Source organism: Salmo trutta, chromosome 18, assembly GCF_901001165.1.
Source record: "Salmo trutta chromosome 18, fSalTru1.1, whole genome shotgun sequence".
NCBI lineage: Eukaryota > Metazoa > Chordata > Actinopteri > Salmoniformes > Salmonidae > Salmo > Salmo trutta.
In genome coordinates this window covers 6,809,567-6,834,561 of record NC_042974.1, presented here as the reverse complement: position 1 = coordinate 6,834,561, position 24,995 = coordinate 6,809,567, and the positions used below count along the sequence as shown (strand labels likewise).

General features: G+C 46.3%; 1 protein-coding gene across 4 annotated transcripts in view; it reads right to left on the bottom strand.

The window, feature by feature from the left end:
* The window catches only part of LOC115152798 (mitogen-activated protein kinase kinase kinase 4), a 61,049-nt gene that overhangs the window by 10,889 nt on the left and 25,165 nt on the right, over positions 1-24,995 (bottom strand). For 3 of the 4 annotated variants that reach the window (XM_029697603.1, XM_029697605.1, XM_029697606.1), the window contains exons 2-17: positions 22,429-22,628; positions 21,518-22,125; positions 20,782-21,426; positions 20,007-20,516; positions 13,399-13,662; positions 13,026-13,178; positions 10,023-10,180; positions 9,754-9,870; positions 7,351-7,450; positions 7,021-7,104; positions 6,506-6,790; positions 5,952-6,101; positions 5,415-5,576; positions 532-744; positions 351-429; positions 14-107 (exon numbers count right to left, since the gene is read on the bottom strand). In XM_029697603.1, coding sequence (XP_029553463.1) covers positions 14-107; positions 351-429; positions 532-744; positions 5,415-5,576; positions 5,952-6,101; positions 6,506-6,790; positions 7,021-7,104; positions 7,351-7,450; positions 9,754-9,870; positions 10,023-10,180; positions 13,026-13,178; positions 13,399-13,662; positions 20,007-20,516; positions 20,782-21,426; positions 21,518-22,125; positions 22,429-22,628 — 3,822 coding nt within the window. The remainder of the gene's footprint in view (positions 1-13; positions 108-350; positions 430-531; positions 745-5,414; positions 5,577-5,951; positions 6,102-6,505; positions 6,791-7,020; positions 7,105-7,350; positions 7,451-9,753; positions 9,871-10,022; positions 10,181-13,025; positions 13,179-13,398; positions 13,663-20,006; positions 20,517-20,781; positions 21,427-21,517; positions 22,126-22,428; positions 22,629-24,995) is intronic. The other variant, XM_029697604.1, reaches the window with a different exon arrangement.

Sequence of the window (24,995 nt, the reverse complement as noted above, 5' to 3'; positions counted from 1 at the left end):
ACCTTTGACCTACCTGAAGCCCTCTGCATTGGGGATGAACAGCTGGGGGTTGGGGGGGTCACTATGGCAACGAGGGACCTTGACCGGTCGAGGACTGTTCCTGGAGGCTGAGTGGAGAAGAGAGGAAGGGCCTCAACAAGGCCAAGATATACGACTCCAGCCCTCCTATTTCTACACACTAGTTTCTGGCCCCTTAGGGCCAACAAGATGTTTTTTCATCCAATGTTCATCATGCACATGTGATCCCTGAGGGACTTGAACCCATGACCTTGGCATTGCTGCTAGCACCATGGTCTTGCCAACTGAGCCACACAGGCCCACATATTTGTGCAGGTGAGGTGGGGTCTTACCTATGTACAGGCCACTGACTGGGCTGTGAGGCTTCCCGATCACATGACCAATGCACTCGTTCATCAGAGCTTGCAAATTCTGCAGAGGGAAGGATTTATGTAATTACAATACCATTCTGCAAAATACCCAATCAATTAATCAATAACGTAGTCATTTAATAAATCAGTAGTATGTTTTTACTAGGAAGTCGTCCTCCGGTAAAGCAGAGATGAAGGCAGGTTCGATGGCTTGGAGGAAATCAAAGCCTTGAGTGGCCCAGCGGGGTCTGGTACCCCGGCCACTTTCACACTTAGTGAGGACATAGTTCATCCACTTCCTGGCGAAAGAGATGTAGCGCTCCCCGATCCGCTGACGGAACTCCCCCGACATCAGACGCACCACCTCCTTGTGGTACTAGGGAGAACAAAAGGTACATTTGAAGGTGCTCTTCACTGGAACAGTAGAACCCCTACATCAAACAGAACCACAGCACTCATCCTTGTGCTGCTACTGTGAGGAACTTAACACTGCCTTCACACAGGCAGCCTCAGATCAGCTCGTTTGCCAATAATTGGGCAAAATATCAGAATTGGGCTGTCTGTGTAAACGCAGCCAATAGGAGGGTCAGTTGTACTCTGGTTTAGGGGTCAGACAGGTTAGACAAAAACACAAGGAGGACCAAGCCAATCTTGCCATTATTCAAATGTCTTTATTTCTGTGGCATGTTCAATAGAACCTTTTGTAAAAAACAATGCCGTGTTTCCGTGTCAGCCTTGCTCAGAAAGAGAACAATTGTCCAACCAGACCCAAATAGATATGTTGACAATTACCTTCCGTTAACAGCTCATCAATGTAACATTACCAACACAACCCTCCAATTACCTCCAGCTTACATCTCTACGGCTCATCACTGTACTAACACAACCCTCCAAGGCAATGAGCAGAACATTTTAAATTAGTTGTAACACTGTGTTGAAAGACAGACAGCTTTACACTCATTCCAATACACAGTTTACGTTCCACACTAGGGGTACTGAGGAAATACTCAGGAAGTTTCTAAAGACTCTGACCTAAAGTAACCCACCCTCATGTTGCCACTAGCAGCCCCTGGCTGCATCATAACTAAAATGGCCAGTTAGCCCACTGCTACCGTCCACCACCCGAAGGCAAAGTTGTATCCCTGTAGTACTGGGGTAGTGTTCCAACTATAACACTGATCATTAGCCCTGCCCTGTAGTACTGAGGCAGTGTTCCAACTATAACACTAATCATTAGCCCTGCCCTGTAGTACTGGGGTAGTGTTCCAACTATAAAACACTGATCATTAGCCCTGCCCTGTAGTACTGGGGTAGTGTTCCAACTATAACACTGATCATTAGCCCTGCCCTGTAGTACTGGGGTAGTGTTCCAACTATAAAACACTGATCATTAGCCCTGCCCTGTAGTACTGGGGTAGTGTTCCAACTATAACACTGATCATTAGCCCTGCCCTGTAATACTGGGGTAGTGTTCTACCTATAACACTGATCATTAGCCCTGCACTGTAATACTGGGGTAGTGTTCCAACTATAACACTGACCATTAGCCCTGCCCTGTAGTACTGGGGTAGTGTTCCATTCCAACTATAACACCGATCATTAGCCCTGCCCTGTAATACTGGGGCAGTGTTCCAACTATAACACTGATCATTAGCCCTGCCCTGTAGTACTGTGGTAGTGTTCCACCTATAACACCGATCATTAGCCCTGCCCTGTAGTACTGGGGTAGTGTTCCAACTATAACACTGATCATTAGCCCTGCCCTGTAATACTGGGGTAGTGTTCCAACTATAACACTGATCATTAGCCCTGCCCTGTAGTACTGGGGTAGTGTTCTACCTATAACACTGATCATTAGCCCTGCACTGTAATACTGGGGTAGTGTTCCAACTATAACACTGACCATTAGCCCTGCCCTGTAATACTGGGGTAGTGTTCCAACTATAACACTGATCATTAGCCCTGCCCTGTAGTACTGTGGTAGTGTTCCATTCCAACTATAAAACACTGATCATTAGCCCTGCCCTGTAGTACTGGGGTAGTGTTCCAACTATAACACTGATCATTAGCCCTGCCCTGTAGTACTGGGGTAGTGTTCCAACTATAAAACACTGATCATTAGACCTGCCCTGTAGTACTGGGGTAGTGTTCCAACTATAACACTGATTATTAGCCCTGCCCTGTAGTACTGGGGTAGTGTTCCAACTATAACACTGATCATTAGCCCTGCCCTGTAGTACTGAGGCAGTGTTCCAACTATAACACTGATCATTAGCCCTGCACTGTAGTACTGGGGTAGTGTTCCAACTATAACACTGATCATTAGCCCTGCCCTGTAGTACTGGGGTAGTGTTCCAACTATAACACCGATCATTAGCCCTGCCCTGTAGTACTGTGGTAGTGTTCCACCTATAACACCGATCATTAGCCCTGCCCTGTAGTACTGGGGTAGTGTTCCAACTATAACACTGATCATTAGCCCTGCCCTGTAGTACTGGGGTAGTGTTCCAACTATAACACTGATCATTAGCCCTGCCCTGTAGTACTGAGGCAGTGTTCCAACTATAACACTGATCATTAGCCCTGCCCTGTAGTACTGGGGTAGTGTTCCAACTATAACACTGATCATTAGCCCTGCCCTGTAGTACTGGGGTAGTGTTCCAACTATAACATTGATCATTAGCCCTGCCCTGTAGTACTGAGGCAGTGTTCCAACTATAACACTGATCATTAGCCCTGCCCTGTAGTACTGAGGCAGTGTTCCACCTATAACACCGATCATTAGCCCTGCCCTGTAGTACTGTGGTAGTGTTCCATTCCAACTATAAAACACTGATCATTAGCCCTGCCCTGTAGTACTGGGGTAGTGTTCCAACTATAACACTGATCATTAGCCCTGCCCTGTAGTACTGGGGTAGTGTTCCAACTATAACACCGATCATTAGCCCTGCCCTGTAATACTGGGGCAGTGTTCCAACTATAACACTGATCATTAGCCCTGCCCTGTAATACTGGGGTAGTGTTCCAACTATAACACTGATCATTAGCCCTGCCCTGTAGTACTGGGGTAGTGTTCCAACTATAACACTGATCATTAGCCCTGCCCTGTAGTACTGGGGTAGTGTTCCATTCCAACTATAACACTGATCATTAGCCCTGCCCTGTAATACTGGGGTAGTGTTCCAACTATAACACTGATCATTAGCCCTGCCCTGTAATACTGGGGTAGTGTTCCAACTATAACACTGATCATTAGCCCTGCCCTGTAATACTGGGGTAGTGTTCCAACTATAACACTGATCATTAGCCCTGCCCTGTAATACTGGGGTAGTGTTCCAACTATAACACTGATCATTAGCCCTGCCCTGTAGTACTGGGGTAGTGTTCCAACTATAACACTGATCATTAGCCCTGCCCTGTAGTACTGGGGTAGTGTTCCAACTATAACACCGATCATTAGCCCTGCCCTGTAATACTGGGGCAGTGTTCCAACTATAACACTGATCATTAGCCCTGCCCTGTAATACTGGGGTAGTGTTCCAACTATAACACTGATCATTAGCCCTGCCCTGTAGTACTGGGGTAGTGTTCCAACTATAACACTGATCATTAGCCCTGCCCTGTAGTACTGGGGTAGTGTTCCATTCCAACTATAACACTGATCATTAGCCCTGCCCTGTAGTACTGAGGCAGTGTTCCAACTATAACACTGATCATTAGCCCTGCCCTGTAGTACTGGGGTAGTGTTCCAACTATAACACTGATCATTAGCCCTGCCCTGTAGTACTGGGGTAGTGTTCTACCTATAACACTGATCATTAGCCCTGCCCTGTAGTACTGGGGTAGTGTTCCACCTATAACACTGATCATTAGCCCTGCCCTGTAGTACTGGGGTAGTGTTCCAACTATAACACTGATCATTAGCCCTGCCCTGTAATACTGGGGCAGTGTATACCCTCCCCTACACCACTGGCCTGCGTATACCCTCCCCTACACCACTGGCCTGCGTATACCCTCCCCTACACCACTGGCCTGCGTATACCCTCCCCTACACCACTGGCCTGCGTATACCCTCCCCTACACCAATGGCCTGCGTATACCCTCCCCTACACCACTGGCCTGCGTATACCCTCCCCTACACCACTGGCCTGCGTATACCCTCCACTACACCACTGGCCTGCGTATACCCTCCACTACACCACTGGCCTGCGTATACCCTCCCCTACACCACTGGCCTGCGTATACCCTCCACTACACCACTGGCCTGCGTATACCCTCCACTACACCACTGGCCTGCGTATACCCTCCACTACACCACTGGCCTGCGTATACCCTCCACTACACCACTGGCCTGCGTATACCCTCCACTACACCACTGGCCTGCGTATACCCTCCCCTACACCACTGGCCTGCGTATACCCTCCCCTACACCACTGGCCTGCGTATACCCTCCACTACACCACTGGCCTGCGTATACCCTCCACTACACCACTGGCCTGCGTATACCCTCCACTACACCACTGGCCTGCGTATACCCTCCACTACACCACTGGCCTGCGTATACCCTCCACTACACCACTGGCCTGCGTATACCCTCCACTACACCACTGGCCTGCGTATACCCTCCACTACACCACTGGCCTGCGTATACCGTGTTTGTGTTGTTACAAAAAGTGCACTAGTACTACTGTGTTGCTGTCCTTTTCAGAATCACCAATATGTTACACACTATAGGTTTGCCACTGCACAAACATGGTCTATAATAGCTATAAAGGCTGTTAAGATACTGTATTCATGTTTTAAGAATATGTGGCCTGGCAAAGCAGTTATGCGCTGACTGAATGGAAGCTGATAATTGAGTTATTTACTGCACTGGTCTCCGGAAAAAATTATGAGTCCTCACTGTCCCGAGACAGAGTACAAATGTATCTGACACCGAGACAAGACCGAGACACTGTGTCTGGAGACTGGACTGCTACAACACTGCTTATCATACACCCACCCTCATCAACCCAACCATTATAATATTCTGTATTATTATCTAACCTCGAAGGCAAAGTTGTATCCCTGTATCATGGCTTCTCTGTAGTACTGCTGTAGTGTGGCCGACTCCGACTCCTCCACCTCCACCTCAAACTCTGACGTGAACATGTACTCCACCCGGTCAATGGCTGTGTTGATCTTTATACACAGCTGTAAGGCTTCGTTCTGTGGGAGGAGAAGAAAGAAGCGGGATGGAGAGAAAAAGAGAAATAATGAGTTAGAGAGGGAGTCAAAAACACACTAACTAAAAGGAAAAATACATCACTTCATGAGGGCTGCTTCAACCACAGACACACAGGAATCTAGTCGAGGAGAGAGAAAGCTAACAGATTTTGAAAACAATGTGATGTAGAATAAGACAACAGTGATGTGCATGACTTTTTTCACAGCTCACTGCAGTATAAACATGACATTTGTGCAGTCATTTGTGAATTTACCCAATAGCAGCTCAATAAACTTGGGCTTAATGTGAATATTTATTTACAACAGGGAAATGAAAAGCAGTACATGATCAAGGTAAATAAATACAGTGGATTGTACCTTGAGTTGCTCCAGGGAGCGGGCGATGAGGGGCTGGCTGGAAGTTTGTTCCCTGTGGAGGGTGAGCAGATCATCCATGCTCTGCTGGAAGGCCTTACGCTGGGCCACCAGGTGGGCTGACTGCATCACTATCAGGAGCAGGTTCTCCACCTGATCAATATATTAAGAAAACAATCAATCAAACAATTCCTTTGGGCCACCAGGTGGCCAAGCTGCATCACTTCAGGCAAGTCAGTGTCAATCTCAAGTCTGAGGATGAGTGTGTAGTCTCAAGTCTAACAGAGTCAGAGTCAAGTCTCAATTCCTTGAGGACGAGTCATAGTACAGTCAAGTCTAACAGCTGAGTTTGAGTCAAGTCATCAGTCTCTCTTCTCTTACATCTGTCAGTACAATGTTAGTGCAAAGCAGCTACATATTATGTTATACATAGGGTCCCATTGCAAATCAGGCTTAATAATCTACTTCAGAATGGGAGATGGGATCACACACACCTTGTCATGGCTACACTGCAAATTGATTAATAAACCCTGTTCCCAGAATTCCCACAAACCGACCTTCATGGCCCGTAGCGTGTCCACAGTCTCCATCTGAGGCACCAGTTTGACCAGCTCCCCGTCCCATTGCCACTGCACTGCAGCCTGGCCTGCCTCGCCAGGAGAGTCCCCTGCTCCGTGCTTGCTCATCAGCAGGTAGGCCTCATCCTCTGCCATCATCTCGTCAGGCTCTTTACTGCAGTCCTTACCAGCTGCAGCGTTAAGAAGTTGGAGAATGAGGGCCCGCTGGTCCATCAGGGAACAGGGGACAAACACCTCCAGCTCCTCCAGCCCTGGGATCTGGACCTGCAGACAATCAGACAGACAGGTTAGCATTTTCATCCTTCAAAAAGGGAAGGGACATTCAGGAAGTACATCAAAATGGCAATTTCAATGAAAAAGCAATGATGAATATTTGAATTTCAGTTTAGCTCCGGAATGGAAACTTCCTGAACTGGATTGACCCAGACCCTCTGTAGAACACAGTGTGAATAGCACGGAGGTTGAAAAGGAACAAAAGGGGTGATTTGAGGCACCTTGACATAGTTTCTCTCCTTGAGGGCCTCCAGGAGGCATGGTACCCCGCTGGTAATGCTGAAGTCTGCAGCAATCTCCAGGTCCTGTTGTGGAGAGGGAGTCAGAGCACTCAAAATAATTATTTTATGTTCATACTTCCTAGATTTAACCTGGGAAGTCACATTGAGATCGCTAACCTTTTCCTTTTTTTCGTTCTTTTTTTTTTACAAGTGAGCCATAACCAAAAACGCAGCATACATTTACTTGCATACACAATACATCTGTGCATTTGCCAAGTAAAAATAAGCAGGAAGAAAATGGGGGGAAACAAAAACTGCTGTCTCTCTCACCTTACGGAGCATTTTGGCAAAGCCCAGAGCTTTGGACGCCCTCTCTCTAGCCTCATGGAACAGTTCCTTGAGTGACCGGCTCGTCTCGATTACCGACCGCCTAGTAGGACAACAAACCAGCTCAACATTGGCCTCTTAGAAAATCAAGTTGACTTTATTTACCCAACAGTGAGGAATTTAGTTGGACATATCTAATAGTGACAGGGGGTAATCCATTATTACATATCACAATATTATAGCGATGCTTTGACTCCAAGTATCAATTTGTAAAAAATGTAATAAAAAAATTAAAAAACATGTACAAAAATGTATAATATACACACACACATTCTTATTGGCTGGGCCTGGCTGCCAAGTGGGTGGGCCTATACACTCCAAGGCCCACCCATGGCTGCACCCTGCCCTGTCATGTGAAATCCATATATTAGAACCTGATTCAATTTATTTAAACTGACCGATTTCCTCATATGAACTATAACCCAGTAAAATCTTTGAAATGGTTGCATTTCTATTTTTGTTCAGTACATATTTATGTGATAATGCCCGAGAAGCCGGTGTTTGGAGGATTTAATGGCACGGGTGCTAGGCTCGAGACAAAGTCCAGGAAAACCGTGCCAATATATCCTCCAAACACCAGCTTCCAGGGCATTATCGCTTGTATACAACGGGTTACCTACATATTTAAATAATGATTGACATATTTTCATTAAAAAAAATGTTATTTTGATGACTTTATTCATACTATTTCATCCTTCCACAAGATATAGCCCCGACACAAATCTAGGGTTGCTACCCAAGCAGGCTGGTCGTTCTATAGGTTCGGTTGAACAACACAGTCGTTCAGACTTTTTGTTCTGTATTTATGGACGCGAGCGACCCAGTTGTTCATTCTAAATGTTCCATTGCCATACTGGCTGGCAACGTTCTTATCCTTTGCTTGCTAACTAGCCAACTACGGCTAACTTACAGTTACATCAAACAGTGCAGCCAGAATAACAAATGTAACTGCATTTGTTTAAGCTGTTTTCTAGTCTTTTCTGTTGTTGAGAACTAAATGTTAGTCTAAAAGAAAATGTGAGATAATGTCTAGATGCTTTTTATAGTGGAGATCAAGTTCATAAATTGCCTGGCTGGGCTAATGAGACAGTGGATTGCGCAGTCAGATGGAACAGAGTAAATAGGCATTTTAACGTCATAGATTTAGTCGGTGGTAACTTGTGGAATAGACACCGGCTGGAATGCGATTTTAAACTATCAGCATTCAGGATTTGACCCACCTGTTGTATAAATCTATATATACACCGACTATACCAAACATTAGGAACACCTTCCTAATGGGGCTCCCGAGTGGTGCAGCGGTCTAAGGAACTGCATCTCAGTGCTAGAGGCGGCACTACAGACCCTGGTTCGATTCCAGGCTGTATCACAACCGGCCCTGGATTGGGAGTCCTATAGGGCGGCGCACAATTGGCCCAGCGCCGTCCAGGTTTGGCCGGGGTAGGCCGTCATTGTAAATAAGAATTTGTTCTTAACTGACTTGCCTAGTTAAAAAATGTTAAATAAAAAAATATAAATGACATAATATTGATTTGCACCCCAACCCCTTTGCCCTCAGAACAGCCTCAATTCGTTGGGGCATGGACTCTACAAGGTGTCGAAAGGTTTCCACAGGAATGCTGGCCCATGTTGACTCCAATGCTTCCCACAGTTGTGTCAAGTTGCCTGAATTTCCTTTGGGTGGTGAACCATTCTTAATACACACGGGAAACTGTTGAGCGAGAAAAACCCAGTAGCATTGCAGTTCTTGACACAAACCGGTGCGCCTGGCACCTACTACCATACCCCGTTCAAAGGCACTTAAATATTTTGTCTTGCCCATTCCCCCTCTGAATGGCACACATACACAATCCATGTCTCAGTTGTCTCAAGGCTTAAAACTCCTTCTTTAACCCGTCTCCGCCCCTTCATCTACAATGATGGAAGTGGATTTAACAAGTGACATCAATAAGGGATCATAGCTTTCACCTGGTCAGTCTGTCATGGAAAGAGCAGATGTTAACGTTTTGTATACTCTGTGTATATACTTTTTGCAAAGTTGCGTGAGCTGGTGCTAGTCGGCTGTACCACAAATGCAGATATTTTTCATCATATAGCTTGTTCTTCATCTTCTTTTGAAATAGTGAGCCAACAAGGTTTCAGCACTTTTATTTCCATGACTGATCAAAATCCATTTTCTCATGCACTCTCATCTCTCTGCAGCAGGCCTATACAATGAGCAATACATTTGGAACATAACATTTAATAAAAATTGTGAGAATTGCAATACATACTGTTTTGGCACCTAAGTATGGTGATAATATCATGAGGACCCTGGCAGTTCCTACCATCTAAAACAAGACATACCTGATCTCATCTGAGACTGTACTGTCATCGGCACTTTGCCAGAATTCATCACCACTCCTCTGCAGGCCCGCATCCAGGAAGTCCCCAGTGGACTTGAGCAGCATCCCAGCAATATCACTGCGAGAGAGAAGAGGCAGGGGATCTTCAGCCAAGCGGAGCTAACTAAACACAATGTTAAAAAGAGGAAGCAAGTTGGATGCTTCCAAGGAGCATAGACACTCAACATGAGATACAATAGAACAAGGAAACAAAATCAGTCAAACACCAACCAGAAGAGTTTCCCAGACTGAGCCTCCCCTCCTCTGATGTAAGGGGTGATGACCTTGGTAAAGTCCCACTCCTCCTCTAGAAGGTTCTTCAGGCTGTGGGACGCCTGGGGAAGCTGCTGCAGCATCTGGATCCAGCTGTGCATGTAGTCAAAGTACACCTGCAGACAGAGGGATGAATGTGTGGTGATTATCAGGTAAGTGGATATTTTTGCCTACCTGCAGGAAGGTGTATTTCCAATGTTATTCATTTAAATAAAAGGTGCATGCATCAGTTAGTTTCGTCTCAAGTTTGAGACATTTGATAATCAAATCTAGTTCCTAAATGTATGTTTTCACAATTGCTTTGCATGGTTTCTCCACCGTATGATTCTCTACCGTTTTTATGCCAGTCAAGTCATGCTGTATAAAAAAAGAAAATCACAACAGCTCTGATGGAAACAGAAAGTGTCGTTACAATTTTATAAAATGTCGACAGACAATTTCTTAGTTTGACCTTTTTGTGTTGGTAAAATGTTATTATGCGACGAATTGCAGTGGAAACAATTTATTGCGCAATTGTTGATAGAATAACCATGTGGAGGTAAAGTTGTAGTCCCGCGATGCTATGTTGTGTGGTCCTCCCATTGCTACTTGGAAAAGCATGCAGTTTAGGCTACAGGATGGTGAAAGTGCACAGTGAGACTGATGCTCCTTTCCAATAAAATTCAGGGTCTTCATTTGTATGCTAGTGACATGAAGATCGGTGCTTAGCTGCCAAGTAACAACTATTTTACTTTTATCAATCTCATCATATACCCTAATCTGTCCAGTGTCCACTATATCAGCCAACTGTCTAGAGAAAATGCATGTGCGAAAACCAGAATGGGCAAGTCTGCCATCTATCGCAACAGTTTGTAACAAAACTAAAATTGCTAGAGTGGAAAATGCAATGGAAACCAACTCATGTTTTTTTATTCAGTACATGAAAACTTAAAGACAAAAAAGTGGTTTATATGTGCACTGTCATCCCGTACAGCCTTTTATCCGCAACAACGTCAGTCTGATGAAGACGCATATTTTTTATGCAGATTTTATAATATTCTCATGAAAATCTGTCGCAAATTGGGACAGAAACCTAGCTTGTGATATCGCCACCATTATCCTAACACAAATTCCCCCTATAATGTATACCATCCTCCCTAAGGCATCTGGTGGTGTTGCTCTGTATTCGTCAGCAGATGGCAGAGATACTGGAGAATACATTCATTCTTATTGTATTGGCCCCACCCCATGCTCTGCAGGCCCCACCCCATGCTCTGCTCTGCAGGCCCCACCCCATGCTCTGCAGGCCCCACCCCATGCTCTGCAGGCCCCACCCCATGCTCTGCAGGCCCCACCCCATGCTCTGCAGGCCCCACCCCATGCTCTGCAGGCCCGTGATATTCCTAAAGGAAAGCGTTGAGTGCTGGCAGCAGGCAGTAGACTAGACTAAACTTTTTCCCTGACAGTGCTGTTGTTCTGAGCCTTCTTGGAATTCAGGAACATAGTGTTAAATCAGGCTTTTATCAGACTACTGGCCGGCCGTCTGTTCAGAGAAAAAGACCGACAGCGAGGAAAGAAAACTATGCCGCCTAAATTCCTGAGAAGTAATCAGTGATTGACTAAAGCCAATTCCTGCCACACCCTTACCATGTGCTGCTTCAGCTTTGCAGTGGTTGGTTAAAACACACTCACACCAGAAATCAGCACACAGTGTTCTTAAGCAGATTTACCAGGAGCTATACCTTTGAGCCTCAGTCCTGGGTACTGGCCAGCTATCCAGAGAGACAGCCTCTCATACAGTACACCTCTAATCTGGATGAGTCCCAAACGGCACCCTATTCCCTAGGGGAGATAAAGTCCTAAACCACTGTTATTCTACCAATAAGCAAGCAAGCAAGCAAGGTCCTTCCTTATCCGCCAAATCAGATCATGTACTCCTACTTCCTGTTTACAACCAGAAACTCAAAACAGGAAGTACCTGTGACTCGCTCCGTTGAAGAATTGTCACCAGAATCAGAGCTTATGCTACAGGTCTGCTTTGCTAGCGCTGATTGGAATATGTTTTGAGACTCCGCCAACGAGCTAACCACCCGAGTCACCGGTTGCATTCGAAAATGCATCGGCAACATTGACCCCCAATCAATAGCCCAGGATTAACACAGAGGTTGGCTCTAAACTAAAGAGCAGGGCTACCGCACACAGAGCTATCGTAGACAACCCTGATGCTACGGCTGAGGACAGGAACAAGTACAAGAAGTCCCACTATGACCTCCGCAGAGTCATCAAATGAGCAAAATGACAATATAGGAATAAGGTGGAATGATACTACACAGGCTCCGACGCCCACCGCATGTGGCAAGGGCTACAGTCTACTACGCATTACAAAGGAAGACCCAACCGTGATCTGCCCAATGATGCCGCGCTACCAGACCTGGGACAAACTCTCCTTGTCACAGTCTGTAATCCACACGTTTTAAGATGACCATCATTCCTGTCCTCAAGACCTCTTAACCTCTCTTGGGTAGGGGGCAATATTTTCCCGTCCGGATGAAAAGCGTGCCCAAAGTAAACTGCGCGTTACTCAAAAGGACCATTTGTAATGTAACAGACCGTTTGGAGTGCCAACAGAAGAAAATCTTCAAAGGTAAGGCATTTATTATATCACTATTTCTGACGTTCGTTTCGCACTTGCCTGGTTGAAAAATGTTTTTGTATGCGGGGCGCTGTCCTCAGATAATCGCATGGTGTGCTTTTGCCGTAAAGCCTTTTCGAAATCTGAGACAGTGGCTGGATTAACAAGAAGTTCAGCTTTATTTTGATGTATAATACTTGTATTTTCATGAATGTTAAATATTTATATTTCTGTAATTTGAAATTTACGCTCTGCAATTTCACCGGATGTTGGCCAGGTGGGACGCTACCACTAATCTTCCATCCAGGATTTCTGGAAACCCTAATCCTGACTCAGTAGGTCCGTTTTACCACTAGCATCTTGTGGAGGTCGTCCTCAAACTCGTCTATGTTGGCGTTGGTCTGGAGTCCCTGGGGGTCTGTGACCACCTGCCTCAGCATGTACTGGTAATACTGCTTCATCAGGAGACCACCTTTCAACACCTCCTTACATTCACGCACCAACTACAGGACAGATGGAGACACCGGTTAACATGGGCATCAACATATAGCCTAACCATTTCATTTTACTGAGCCAAACAGAGCAGGCCGAGCTGTACTAGGCTGGCCTGGTTACACATCCACCATAGATGATAGAACTGTGCTTTAAAAAGGACAATATCTGAGGTTCTGGTCAGCCCAATAGCGTTAATCAGTCAATAAAGAAAACAGTGTGCCTGCTGACCTGTTTGATGCTGAGCAGTGAAGGCTCCCCTGCAGGTCTCTGTTCCAGTCTCAGTTTAAGGCACTCGTGTATCACGTTCAGCAGGACCCGGCAAAGGACCAAGAAGGCAGGTCGGAACGAGGGCAGGTCCATGTCCAACAGCTCCTCCCAAGAGACCTGGTCTGCCCCCAGCTCCGGGCCACAGGGGGCGCTACAGGAGGACAGGTGGCGGGACAGTTCTGGTAGGTAGTCACTGTACAGCATGGGGTCTGGGAAGTCTGTGAACTAGGGGTAGACACACGCATACAAAACACATAATACAGACAGGTTAGCATGTCGACAAACTACAGAGAAGGAGAGGATGAGGTAAGGACAGTGGAATGCAGTTTCCAAACCTCTTGAGTATTCAACTGGTCAACTGAGAAGAAAAAAAATCTCAAAATATCCCTAACAAGAGCAGTGTACATTCCTAGCTGAATCTCTTGCTGTTTACAAGTTGAGTGTGTGGTGAACTTTGTTTTTTAAACCAGCACACCGTTGTTGCTTTCACAGATAATTGACCACCTCAGAGAGAAGAGACCAAGCCTTCCCTCCTAGGGCCCCAGGGAAGGGGACTTAGTCATCCTGAATGTTTATGGATAGCTTTTTGTGCACACTGTGATTCTGCACATGGACCAGTCACAGCTGAGAGAGCGCTTAGCTAGTATAACACATGGACCAGTCACAGCTGAGAGAGCACTTAGCTAGTATAACACATGGACCAGTCACAGCTGAGAGAGCACTTAGCTAGTATAACACATGGACCAGTCACAGCTGAGAGAGCACTTAGCTAGTATAACACATGGACCAGTCACAGCTGAGAGAGCACTTAGCTAGTATAACACATGGACCAGTCACAGCTGAGAGAGCACTTAGCTAGTATAACACATGGACCAGTCACAGCTGAGAGAGCACTTAGCTAGTATAACACATGGACCAGTCACAGCTGAGAGAGCACTTAGCTAGTATAACACATGGACCAGTCACAGCTGAGAGAGCACTTAGCTAGTATAACACATGGACCAGTCACAGCTGAGAGAGCACTTACCTAGTATAACACATGGACCAGTCACAGCTGAGAGAGCACTTAGCTAGTATAACACATGGACCAGTCACAGTTGAGAGAGCACTTAGCTAGTATAACACATGGACCAGTCACAGCTGAGAGAGCACTTAGCTAGTATAACACATGGACCAGTCACAGCTGAGAGAGCGCTTAGCTAGTATAACACATGGACCAGTCACAGCTGAGAGAGCGCTTAGCTAGTATAACACATGGACCAGTCACAGCTGAGAGAGCGCTTAGCTAGTATAACACATGGACCAGTCACAGCTGAGAGAGCGCTTAGCTAGTATAACACATGGACCAGTCACAGCTGAGAGAGCGCTTAGCTAGTATAACACATGGACCAGTCACAGCTGAGAGAGCGCTTAGCTAGTATAACACATGGACCAGTCACAGCTGAGAGCGCGCTTAGCTAGTATAACACATGGACCAGTCACAGCTGAGAGCGCGCTTAGCTAGTATAACACATGGACCAGTCACAGCTGAGAGAGCGCTTAGCTAGTATAACACATGGACCAGTCACAGCTGAGAGAGCGCTTAGCTAGTATAACACATGGACCAGTCACAGCTGAGAGAGCGCTTAGCTAGTATAACACATGGACCAGTCACAGCTGAGAGAGCGCTTAGCTAGTATAACACATGGACCAGTCACAGCTGAGAGCACTTAGCTAGTATAACACATGGACCAGTCACAGCTGAGAGAGCACTTAGCTAGTATAACACATGGACCAGTCACAGCTGAGAGAGCACTTAGCTAGTATAACACATGGACCAGTCACAGCTGAGAGAGCACTTAGCTAGTATAACACATGGACCAGTCACAGCTGAGAGAGCACTTAGCTAGTATAACACATGGACCAGTCACAGCTGAGAGAGCACTTAGCTAGTATAACACATGGACCAGTCACAGCTGAGAGAGCACTTAGCTAGTATAACACATGGACCAGTCACAGCTGAGAGAGCACTTAGCTAGTATAACACATGGACCAGTCACAGCTGAGAGAGCACTTAGCTAGTATAACACATGGACCAGTCACAGCTGAGAGAGCACTTAGCTAGTATAACACATGGACCAGTCACAGCTGAGAGAGCACTTAGCTAGTATAACACATGGACCAGTCACAGCTGAGAGAGCGCTTAGCTAGTATAACACATGGACCAGTCACAGCTGAGAGAGCGCTTAGCTAGTATAACACATGGACCAGTCACAGCTGAGAGAGCGCTTAGCTAGTATAACACATGGACCAGTCACAGCTGAGAGAGCGCTTAGCTAGTATAACACATGGACCAGTCACAGCTGAGAGAGCGCTTAGCTAGTATAACACATGGACCAGTCACAGCTGAGAGAGCGCTTAGCTAGTATAACACATGGACCAGTCACAGCTGAGAGAGCGCTTAGCTAGTATAACACATGGACCAGTCACAGCTGAGAGAGCGCTTAGCTAGTATAACACATGGACCAGTCACAGCTGAGAGAGCGCTTAGCTAGTATAACACATGGACCAGTCACAGCTGAGAGAGCGCTTAGCTAGTATAACACATGGACCAGTCACAGCTGAGAGAGCGCTTAGCTAGTATAACACATGGACCAGTCACAGCTGAGAGAGCGCTTAGCTAGTATAACACATGGACCAGTCACAGCTGAGAGAGCGCTTAGCTAGTATAACACATGGACCAGTCACAGCTGAGAGAGCACTTAGCTAGTATAACACATGGACCAGTCACAGCTGAGAGAGCACTTAGCTAGTATAACACATGGACCAGTCACAGCTGAGAGAGCACTTAGCTAGTATAACACATGGACCAGTCACAGCTGAGAGAGCACTTGGCTAGTATAACACATGGACCAGTCACAGCTGAGAGAGCACTTGGCTAGTATAACACATGGACCAGTCACAGCTGAGAGAGCACTTGGCTAGTATAACACATGGACCAGTCACAGCTGAGAGAGCACTTGGCTAGTATAACACATGGACCAGTCACAGCTGAGAGAGCACTTGGCTAGTATAACACATGGACCAGTCACAGCTGAGAGAGCACTTAGCTAGTATAACACATGGACCAGTCACAGCTGAGAGAGCACTTAGCTAGTATAACACATGGACCAGTCACAGCTGAGAGAGCACTTAGCTAGTATAACACATGGACCAGTCACAGCTGAGAGAGCACTTGGCTAGTATAACACATGGACCAGTCACAGCTGAGAGAGCACTTGGCTAGTATAACACATGGACCAGTCACAGCTGAGAGAGCACTTGGTTAGTATAACACATGGACCAGTCACAGCTGAGAGAGCACTTAGCTAGTATAACACATGGACCAGTCACAGCTGAGAGAGCACTTAGCTAGTATAACACATGGACCAGTCACAGCTGAGAGAGCACTTAGCTAGTATAACACATGGACCAGTCACAGCTGAGAGCACTTAGCTAGTATAACACATGGACCAGTCACAGCTGAGAGAGCACTTAGCTAGTATAACACATGGACCAGTCACAGCTGAGAGAGCACTTAGCTAGTATAACACATGGACCAGTCACAGCTGAGAGAGCACTTAGCTAGTATAACACATGGACCAGTCACAGCTGAGAGAGCACTTAGCTAGTATAACACATGGACCAGTCACAGCTGAGAGAGCACTTAGCTAGTATAACACATGGACCAGTCACAGCTGAGAGAGCACTTAGCTAGTATAACACATGGACCAGTCACAGCTGAGAGCACTTAGCTAGTATAACACATGGACCAGTCACAGCTGAGAGCACTTAGCTAGTATAACACATGGACCAGTCACAGCTGAGAGAGCACTTAGCTAGTATAACACATGGACCAGTCACAGCTGAGAGAGCACTTAGCTAGTATAACACATGGACCAGTCACAGCTGAGAGAGCACTTAGCTAGTATAACACATGGACCAGTCACAGCTGAGAGAGCACTTAGCTAGTATAACACATGGACCAGTCACAGCTGAGAGAGCACTTAGCTAGTATAACACATGGACCAGTCACAGCTGAGAGAGCACTTAGCTAGTATAACACATGGACCAGTCACAGCTGAGAGAGCACTTAGCTAGTATAACACATGGACCAGTCACAGCTGAGAGAGCACTTAGCTAGTATAACACATGGACCAGTCACAGCTGAGAGAGCACTTAGCTAGTATAACACATGGACCAGTCACAGCTGAGAGAGCACTTAGCTAGTATAACACATGGACCAGTCACAGCTGAGAGCACTTAGCTAGTATAACACATGGACCAGTCACAGCTGAGAGAGCACTTAGCTAGTATAACATGCATTGTGCATGGTGATAGGCTTGTGTGTGGCTGCTCGGCTATGGAAACCCATTTCATGAAGCTCCCGACGAACAGTTCTTGCGCTGACGTTGCTTCCATAGGCAGTTTGGAACTCGTTAGTAAGCGCTGCAACCGAGGACAGACGATTTGTACGGGCTACCTATTTCAGCACTTGGCAGTCTCGTTCTGTGAGCTTATGTAGCGATGTCCCCAGGATCCTTGGGACATCGCTACCCTAAACCCTAACGCCTCCATCACACCGACAGTATCATTGCATTTCGGTACACCAGAAGTACATTAGTTTCCAATGGAACACTGCGTTTGCCTTGCAGCATTGCATTGCAGAGGCAGTTGCAGTGCGTTCTGTGTGGTGCATATGTTAGATTTATCTAATGTATGTGTCAAACTGTATGCATAGACGGCTTGACAAATGGTAGCAGGAGGTGAATTTTTGACTTTTGTTGTACAAATATCCAGATCATGCTGCGTACCATTTTGCGCAATGACACTATCGGTGTGATCAAGGTTTAACCGAACCCATCTACTTTCTAAGTAAATACCTGAAGTCAACTTGTTCAACGTGTTAGGAGATAAAGATGATTGCATTAAACATTGTGACCGGTGAAATGTTTAATTATGAAACTTACCGGTAGTCCCCAATCACGTGGTGTTTGTTTACAAGCACACAATGACAAGAGACCGGAGCCTTGTGAGTCACTCACTGTTGTACAGCACGCGTCAGGTGATGTAGTTCAAGTATGGAACTCACAACTATACTGAACAAAAATATAAACGCAACATGTAAAGTGTTGGTCCCATGTTTCAGGAGCTGAAATGAAAGATCCTGGACATTTTCCATATTCACAAAAAGCTAATTTCTCTCAAATGATGTGCACAAATTTGTTTATATCCCTGTTGTTGAGCATTCCTCCTAAGCAAGATATTCCATCCACCTGACAGGTGCGGCATATCGAGAAGCTGATTAAAACAGCATGATCATTACACAGGTGCACCTTGTGCTGGGGGCAACAAAAGGCCACTCTAAAATGTGCAGGTTTGTCACAACACAATGCCACAGATGTCTCAAGTTGAGAGAGCGTGCAATTGGCATGCTGACTGCAGGAATGTCCACCAGAGCTGCTGCCAGAGAATTGAATGTTCACCCGGCCTCACAACCGCAGACCACGTGTAAACACGCCAGCCCAGGACCTCCACATCCGGCTTCTTCTCCTGCGGGATTGTCTGAGACCAGCCACCCGGACAGCTGATGAAACTGAAGAGTATCTGTCTGTAATGAAGCCCTTTTGTGGGGAAAAACTCATTCTGATTGGCTGGGCCTGGCTCCCCACCCATGCCTGCGCCCCTTCCCAGTCATGTGAAATGCACAGATTAGGGCCTAATGAATTTATTTCAATTGACTGATTTCCTTATATTTCCTTACTCAGTAAAATCTTTGAAATGGTTGCATGTTGCGTTTATATTTTTGTTCAGTATAAATGTTTGCCAGATAGTTAACTTAATAGTTAAGATGTCTGTCTGAAATGTACTGTGTGTAAAATGTATATAGGTTCAGAACTTTTGTGTTATAGCACAGTTAAAAAATATATGGCAAATAGAAATCAAACTGGATGGACATCAGAAATATATGGGAGAGGTGAAGGTTAGCAGAAGGCCAGGACTAACACCAAACAAAATAAAACTATTGTAAAATGTATATAGTATGTATAAGCTGGAAGTAGAAGCCTAAGTGTTGTCCATTAGTTTGCTAATTTAGTAGCTAGTTAGCGAAGTGCTTAGCTTCTTCCAAAATCAAGCTTCGCTTAGTAAGAGCAGAGAATCCCCTCCTGAATCAAGAGCCTTGCGGTCTAATATTTGTTTTGTGTGCGCAGCAAACTGAGTAGCCGTTTTGAGTTACTTGTATGAGCTGGGATGTCTGTCCTACAAATACTTTAGTTCAGAGACAGTAGAAAATGTTCGCAATGGGCTTGTTAGCATTCTCTATGTGATTTTATATGTACTCGTTAGCACTGCGAACCTTCGGATAACAGAACATCAGTTGGGTTTGAAAAAAGCGCCTCGTGTTCAGTGCCAGTATTACCGAATATCCCGGTTTGGCACAAGGTCAGTATGAAGGTATGACAATCTGGATACCATCAAAGCCTACTCGTATGTAATCTTTTCCTGTATAAAACCACATTAAAACAATATGGCAGCTCTCGCTCTCTTACCTCCTGTGCAGGCATGTGGCTGAGCAGGGCTGCCCGGGACCTCTGGAGGGAGGGGTCCATCAGCTTGTGTAGCCTCAGGATCAGTTTCCTCAGCCCCATCTGTTTCAAGGCCTTATCTACAAAGGGTCTGTAGATGGCTGTGGGACAGTATATCCCCCCTGTCCCCGTTCCCCCTGACACCACCTCTATAGTCCCAGTCCCGGCCGCTGGGAGGAATTTGTCTTTGGATAGTAAGTGGGGGAATTTAGGAGTCAAACAGGGGAAGAGCTCTCCCATCGTCTCGATCCCTTGGGGCTCGTCCGTTCCCCCATCCTCCACCACTAGGTCCCGGTCCTCTCCGTCGCTGTCGCCGGCGATGAAGGTTGCCGTGGAGTCGTTCTCGTCTTTATCCTCGTCGTCATTGCCGTGGGAACAGCGTGGCGAGGGGATCTCGAAGACGGGCCAGCCGATACGGGAGAGGTCCCGGAGGCCAAGGACAGTGGCCATGACACGCAGCTTCTGGTTCAGATCCTAATATAATAACAAATATATGCCACTTACCAGACGCTTTTATACAAAAAAAATTCACACCCATTGGTTACATTTTGACATAATGGTCAAACCCATGATCCTGGTGTTGCAAGCACCCTGCTTTACCAACTGAGCCACCTAGGACCACAGAAGAGAGAAAAAAGGGATTGCTTTGCCATTGAGAGGACAATCCCGTTCCCATTGCCCAGCTCTGGTATACTTTGAATGTGCATAGAGTAAAACCCTCCTCCATCCCTCACCATACCTGTGTGATGTTGAGCCAGAGACAGAGTGCCTGCACCCTGCCCTGGAAGTCCCTGGCCGCATACTTCTCATAGTCCTTCTGGAGGGTCTGCAGGGACGGGTACAAAGCCTCTACTGACTCTAGGAGCTCCATCACCCGTTTGACCTGCTCGAAAGCCAGCCGCTGGCGCTGGAGGTGTTCCCTGTACCCCACCCCGGAACCCAGGGGGGCCGCTGCGTCTACCGCCGAGGAGGGGTTGGCGCTGAAGCCCCACGGGTCAACTGAAACAGCGTGGTTAGTCTCTGGAGCTCCATCAGCAGCAGGCTGGTTAGAGTCTCCTTCCTCCCCAGAAACAGTCTCTGAGCCCTGGGTTGGAGACCTCTGCTTGGGCACCTGGCCTGGACCTCCACAGCCTGACTCTGTGAACAATAGAGTCCTCTGGGCCCCCTGGTCTAGAGATGCCCCTGGTACTCCCACTCCTACCCCCGTCCGCAGGCCAGGTTGCCCAAGGCCTACGGTGCTGGGGCTCAGGCTGTGGTAGTTAACCTTGAAGTGGAGGACCTCGTGGATGATATCTGGGATGGCCTGACGAGCTGTGAACAGGAACAGGTCCTGGTCGTTGACGGAGCGTCTCGCGTGCCACGCCTGGAGCTCCAGCCACACCACCTGGGTGTTGGAGAGAGAGCGAGATAAAAATACACCAGTATGCATAAATAAGTGAATAAACAAACATGTAAATAAGTCAGTGAATAAATACATCATTGTTCTGGGCCATGAAGGCGGTGTTCTCCAGGCCGCGCTGCTCCTTCTCCTTCTTCTTGGACGACATGGATGTCAGCTTCAATAACAACCTCAGCGTCTCAAAGAACTTGAGTCTATCAGCAGGGCAGTCTGTACGGGACGTCTGGCGGTGCGTGCGGTGGGCCATGGAGTGGGGCATAGTGACCAGGAGCTTGCCGCTGCCGCAGCCCAACGACAGGTAGGGTTTCCTGGGGTCCATGTTGAGGGCTGAGCCTCCACCGAAGGGGCTGGAGGTCTTGGTGAGCGGGTCCAGCATGAAGGAACCGTGGAAGGTCTTCTTGTGGTCTCTCTCGCTGGAACGCAGGGTGGCGCGTTGTTTTTGACCCTGTTTGTAGCTGTGTTGTTGATCCTCGCTTTGTTTCTTTACTTGTTTGTTTATTTGGATCCCCTCAGAAGGGTCGGTCTGTTTCTTGCCCAACTTGTAGTTATGTTGCCCGGCCTCCGGGGGCTGGAGGTGGGGGTCTTTGTCTTGGTCTCGCTCGGCCCCTTCTCTGATCCTGTTGGGGTTGGGCTGCCTCTCTCTCTGGAGCTGGGATGGGCTGGAGGGGGACATCTGCTTGTCTGCTGAAATCCAGAGAGAGAGTGGAAAATCAATACTAATTCTAGAACCTTTACTTGTCAAGAAAATCCACGTTATGGTTCTTTTACTCACTGCTACTGGCTCATTCCAAATTCGGGCCACTATGTTGGTTGCAGTTACCCTAACAGGTAGAGTGGGTTTATCTAATGTTTATTTCTCTCTTACCCTTGTTATGAGAGCGTCCAGTTGACTTGCCCTGGCTGTTCCTCTGGCGTTTGCGTGACATGTTTACCACACTACCCCCCTGTCCTCTCTACATCTGACCACATTTTAACCCCCTAACTTACCCTTGTTAGGAGAGCGTCTAGCCGACCTTCCCTGACCTTGGCGGTTCTTCTGGTGTTTCCCCGACATGCGTTTCATCTGCCGGGGGGTGCAGGGGGGAGACGTGCTGTGCAGAGCTTCCTCTTCCTTGCTGCGCTTGTCCCACAACTCTTCCACCTCGCAGTTCTGATGCACCAAACCATATTTTGAGGGATTGGCCTGCCTACGGGACAAGAGTAGAGTTGTTTAGTAGGGATTCTATGAAAACAAATCTAGTGTCTCCAACGGAAAACGTCCTATGGAGGAAATGAGGGGTGTGGTCAGAGAGAAAGAAATCTGAAAGTTGATGATATGTACATTACTACAGTTGGCAATATTTCCTATTTATCCAATCCAGGTGTAGGCCTATCCATGGCAGGCAGCCAGCCAATCTATTCTCATGCAGTGGGTTTGCTCTCCACTTAAAGGGATATGCGAGAGTTTTGGAAATTAGTAGCATGCTAGCTGCTCCCATAGACTTCCAGTCATTGTGCTAATGCTAGCTAGCAATGGCTAGCGAAACTACCTTCAAACTGCACACAGAGACATACAAATGGTATCCATGAGATCATCTGACTCTGGGTAGTAGACAAATGGCTTAATTGACAAAATGTCAAACTATTCCTTTAACTGCAGCCAGACTGACTACCTGCTCTAGGTACATCTGACTGATAATGAGTGGTTTGACTAGGACGTCCGTCTAGTCTGGAGCCTGCCGGGATGCAGCCTCCACTGCCTCCAACAGAACCAAGGCTGTATGACCACAGAGGGCCAGACAGACAGGATAATGGACTGTTGTGGGTGTTCATAGTTTACCTTAGAGATGTAAACATGACGGTGTCTGATATTTCCCCATATTCCTTATTATAGCACTACATCGGGAACGGCACCATATTTGCTATAGCATATCAGATGTCTGTCTGGAGCCTTACTGGCTGGCTGCTTCCTTCAGCTCCCCCAACAGTAGCAATGATGTGTAGGCTATGTACCGCAGACGGCCAGACACCGAAAAATGCAACCATTTGGTTTGGCTGTGAGAGTAAAACATTTTAAAATGGTCACACTGGTGCGAGCTACACATTCTACCTGGTCACCTCAAACGTCCCATTTTTTTTTAAGCGGATAAAATCCTGAATTTGTGAAACAGTATTATCCTCATGATCCGTGTAATAAAAGTGTCTGCTCTGCCAATGTAATGATTAAGACTCACTCTCTCCACCCTCGTGTGCCCCTTGTGATTGTAGAACATCCCAAAAAGCAATTGTGTGTGGGGGGGTGGGGTGCAACTAGTCATCCACATTAAGAGGGTCTCAGCTATATATAGGTATAATGTTTATTTCTCAACAATCATTACTGAGCTCAAAGCATACTTTTTTACAGTCAAGATAGGCCTTATTCAATTGATGCTAATTCACCACCTGAGGAAGTGGAAACTCAAAACACATTAGCTAGATCGCTAACTCTAATTATAAACCAGGTGGTTCAAGCCCTGAATGCTGAAAGACCTGGTATATAAAGACAATATGCCACGGGTATGATGCAAAATTACTTGTTTACTGTTCTAATTATTTCGGTAACCAATTTATAAATGCAATAAGGCACTTCAGGGTTTATGGAATATGTCCCAGGCATTCCACGTTCCACCTTACAACAACTCTTAGCCATATACCACACCCCTCTGGGCCTTGATTAAATGTAATGTCCTAAAAAAAAATGTTTTTAAATCATGTACAATGGAGACCAAGTGCACTTGCAATGGCCAATGCGCAATTTCGCTCGCTCCGTATTTAAAAGCCTTATTAGTGCATATTTTGACAGTAATATAACAAAAACAATTGCCTAATTGTCCAAAATTCATGACAATCACTGGATTAGGATTCATATCAAAATATTTTGAATCATGCATTCCTGCTTGGACATGTTAGATGGTATTCAATAAATGTGTTACATCTTAGTAATCTATATTACACCTCTTAATAAAGCATAGCACATTATAAGATAACTCAAATGTATTAGAATTGTCTGACCCTGAGCAAATATTAGTCTGGAGCCCTGAATAAGTTACGGGGATTCACATTTCACTACTAGGTAAACCTCCCTGCTGGTTTACAGCCTGAAGAGAGCAAATAGTACCCCTCTGTAGGGTTGTCTCCCGACCCTTCTGCTTCCACACTTTCTTGAATGGATTTAACAACTGGGAAATATAACAATCATGGACAAAAATAACTCCCTCCAGCCGATACTTAGAATCCTATGCTGTTAAATCCGTGAAGGAGAGTGAAGTGAACAAGTGCACATTTCAGAAGAAAGGACATAACCACTTAGGCCTGTCACTGGTTACCACAGCCACAAAGTAAAAATTGGCTATATCATAAAACTTCATGAAAAATTGTTTTCCTTTTTGGTCTTATTTAACCTCTTATGGCTAGGGGGCAGTATTTTCACGGCCGGATAAAAAAAACGTACCCGATTTAATCTGATTATTACTCCTGCCCAGAAACTAGAATATGCATATAATTATTAGCTTTGGATAGAAAACACTCCAAAGTTT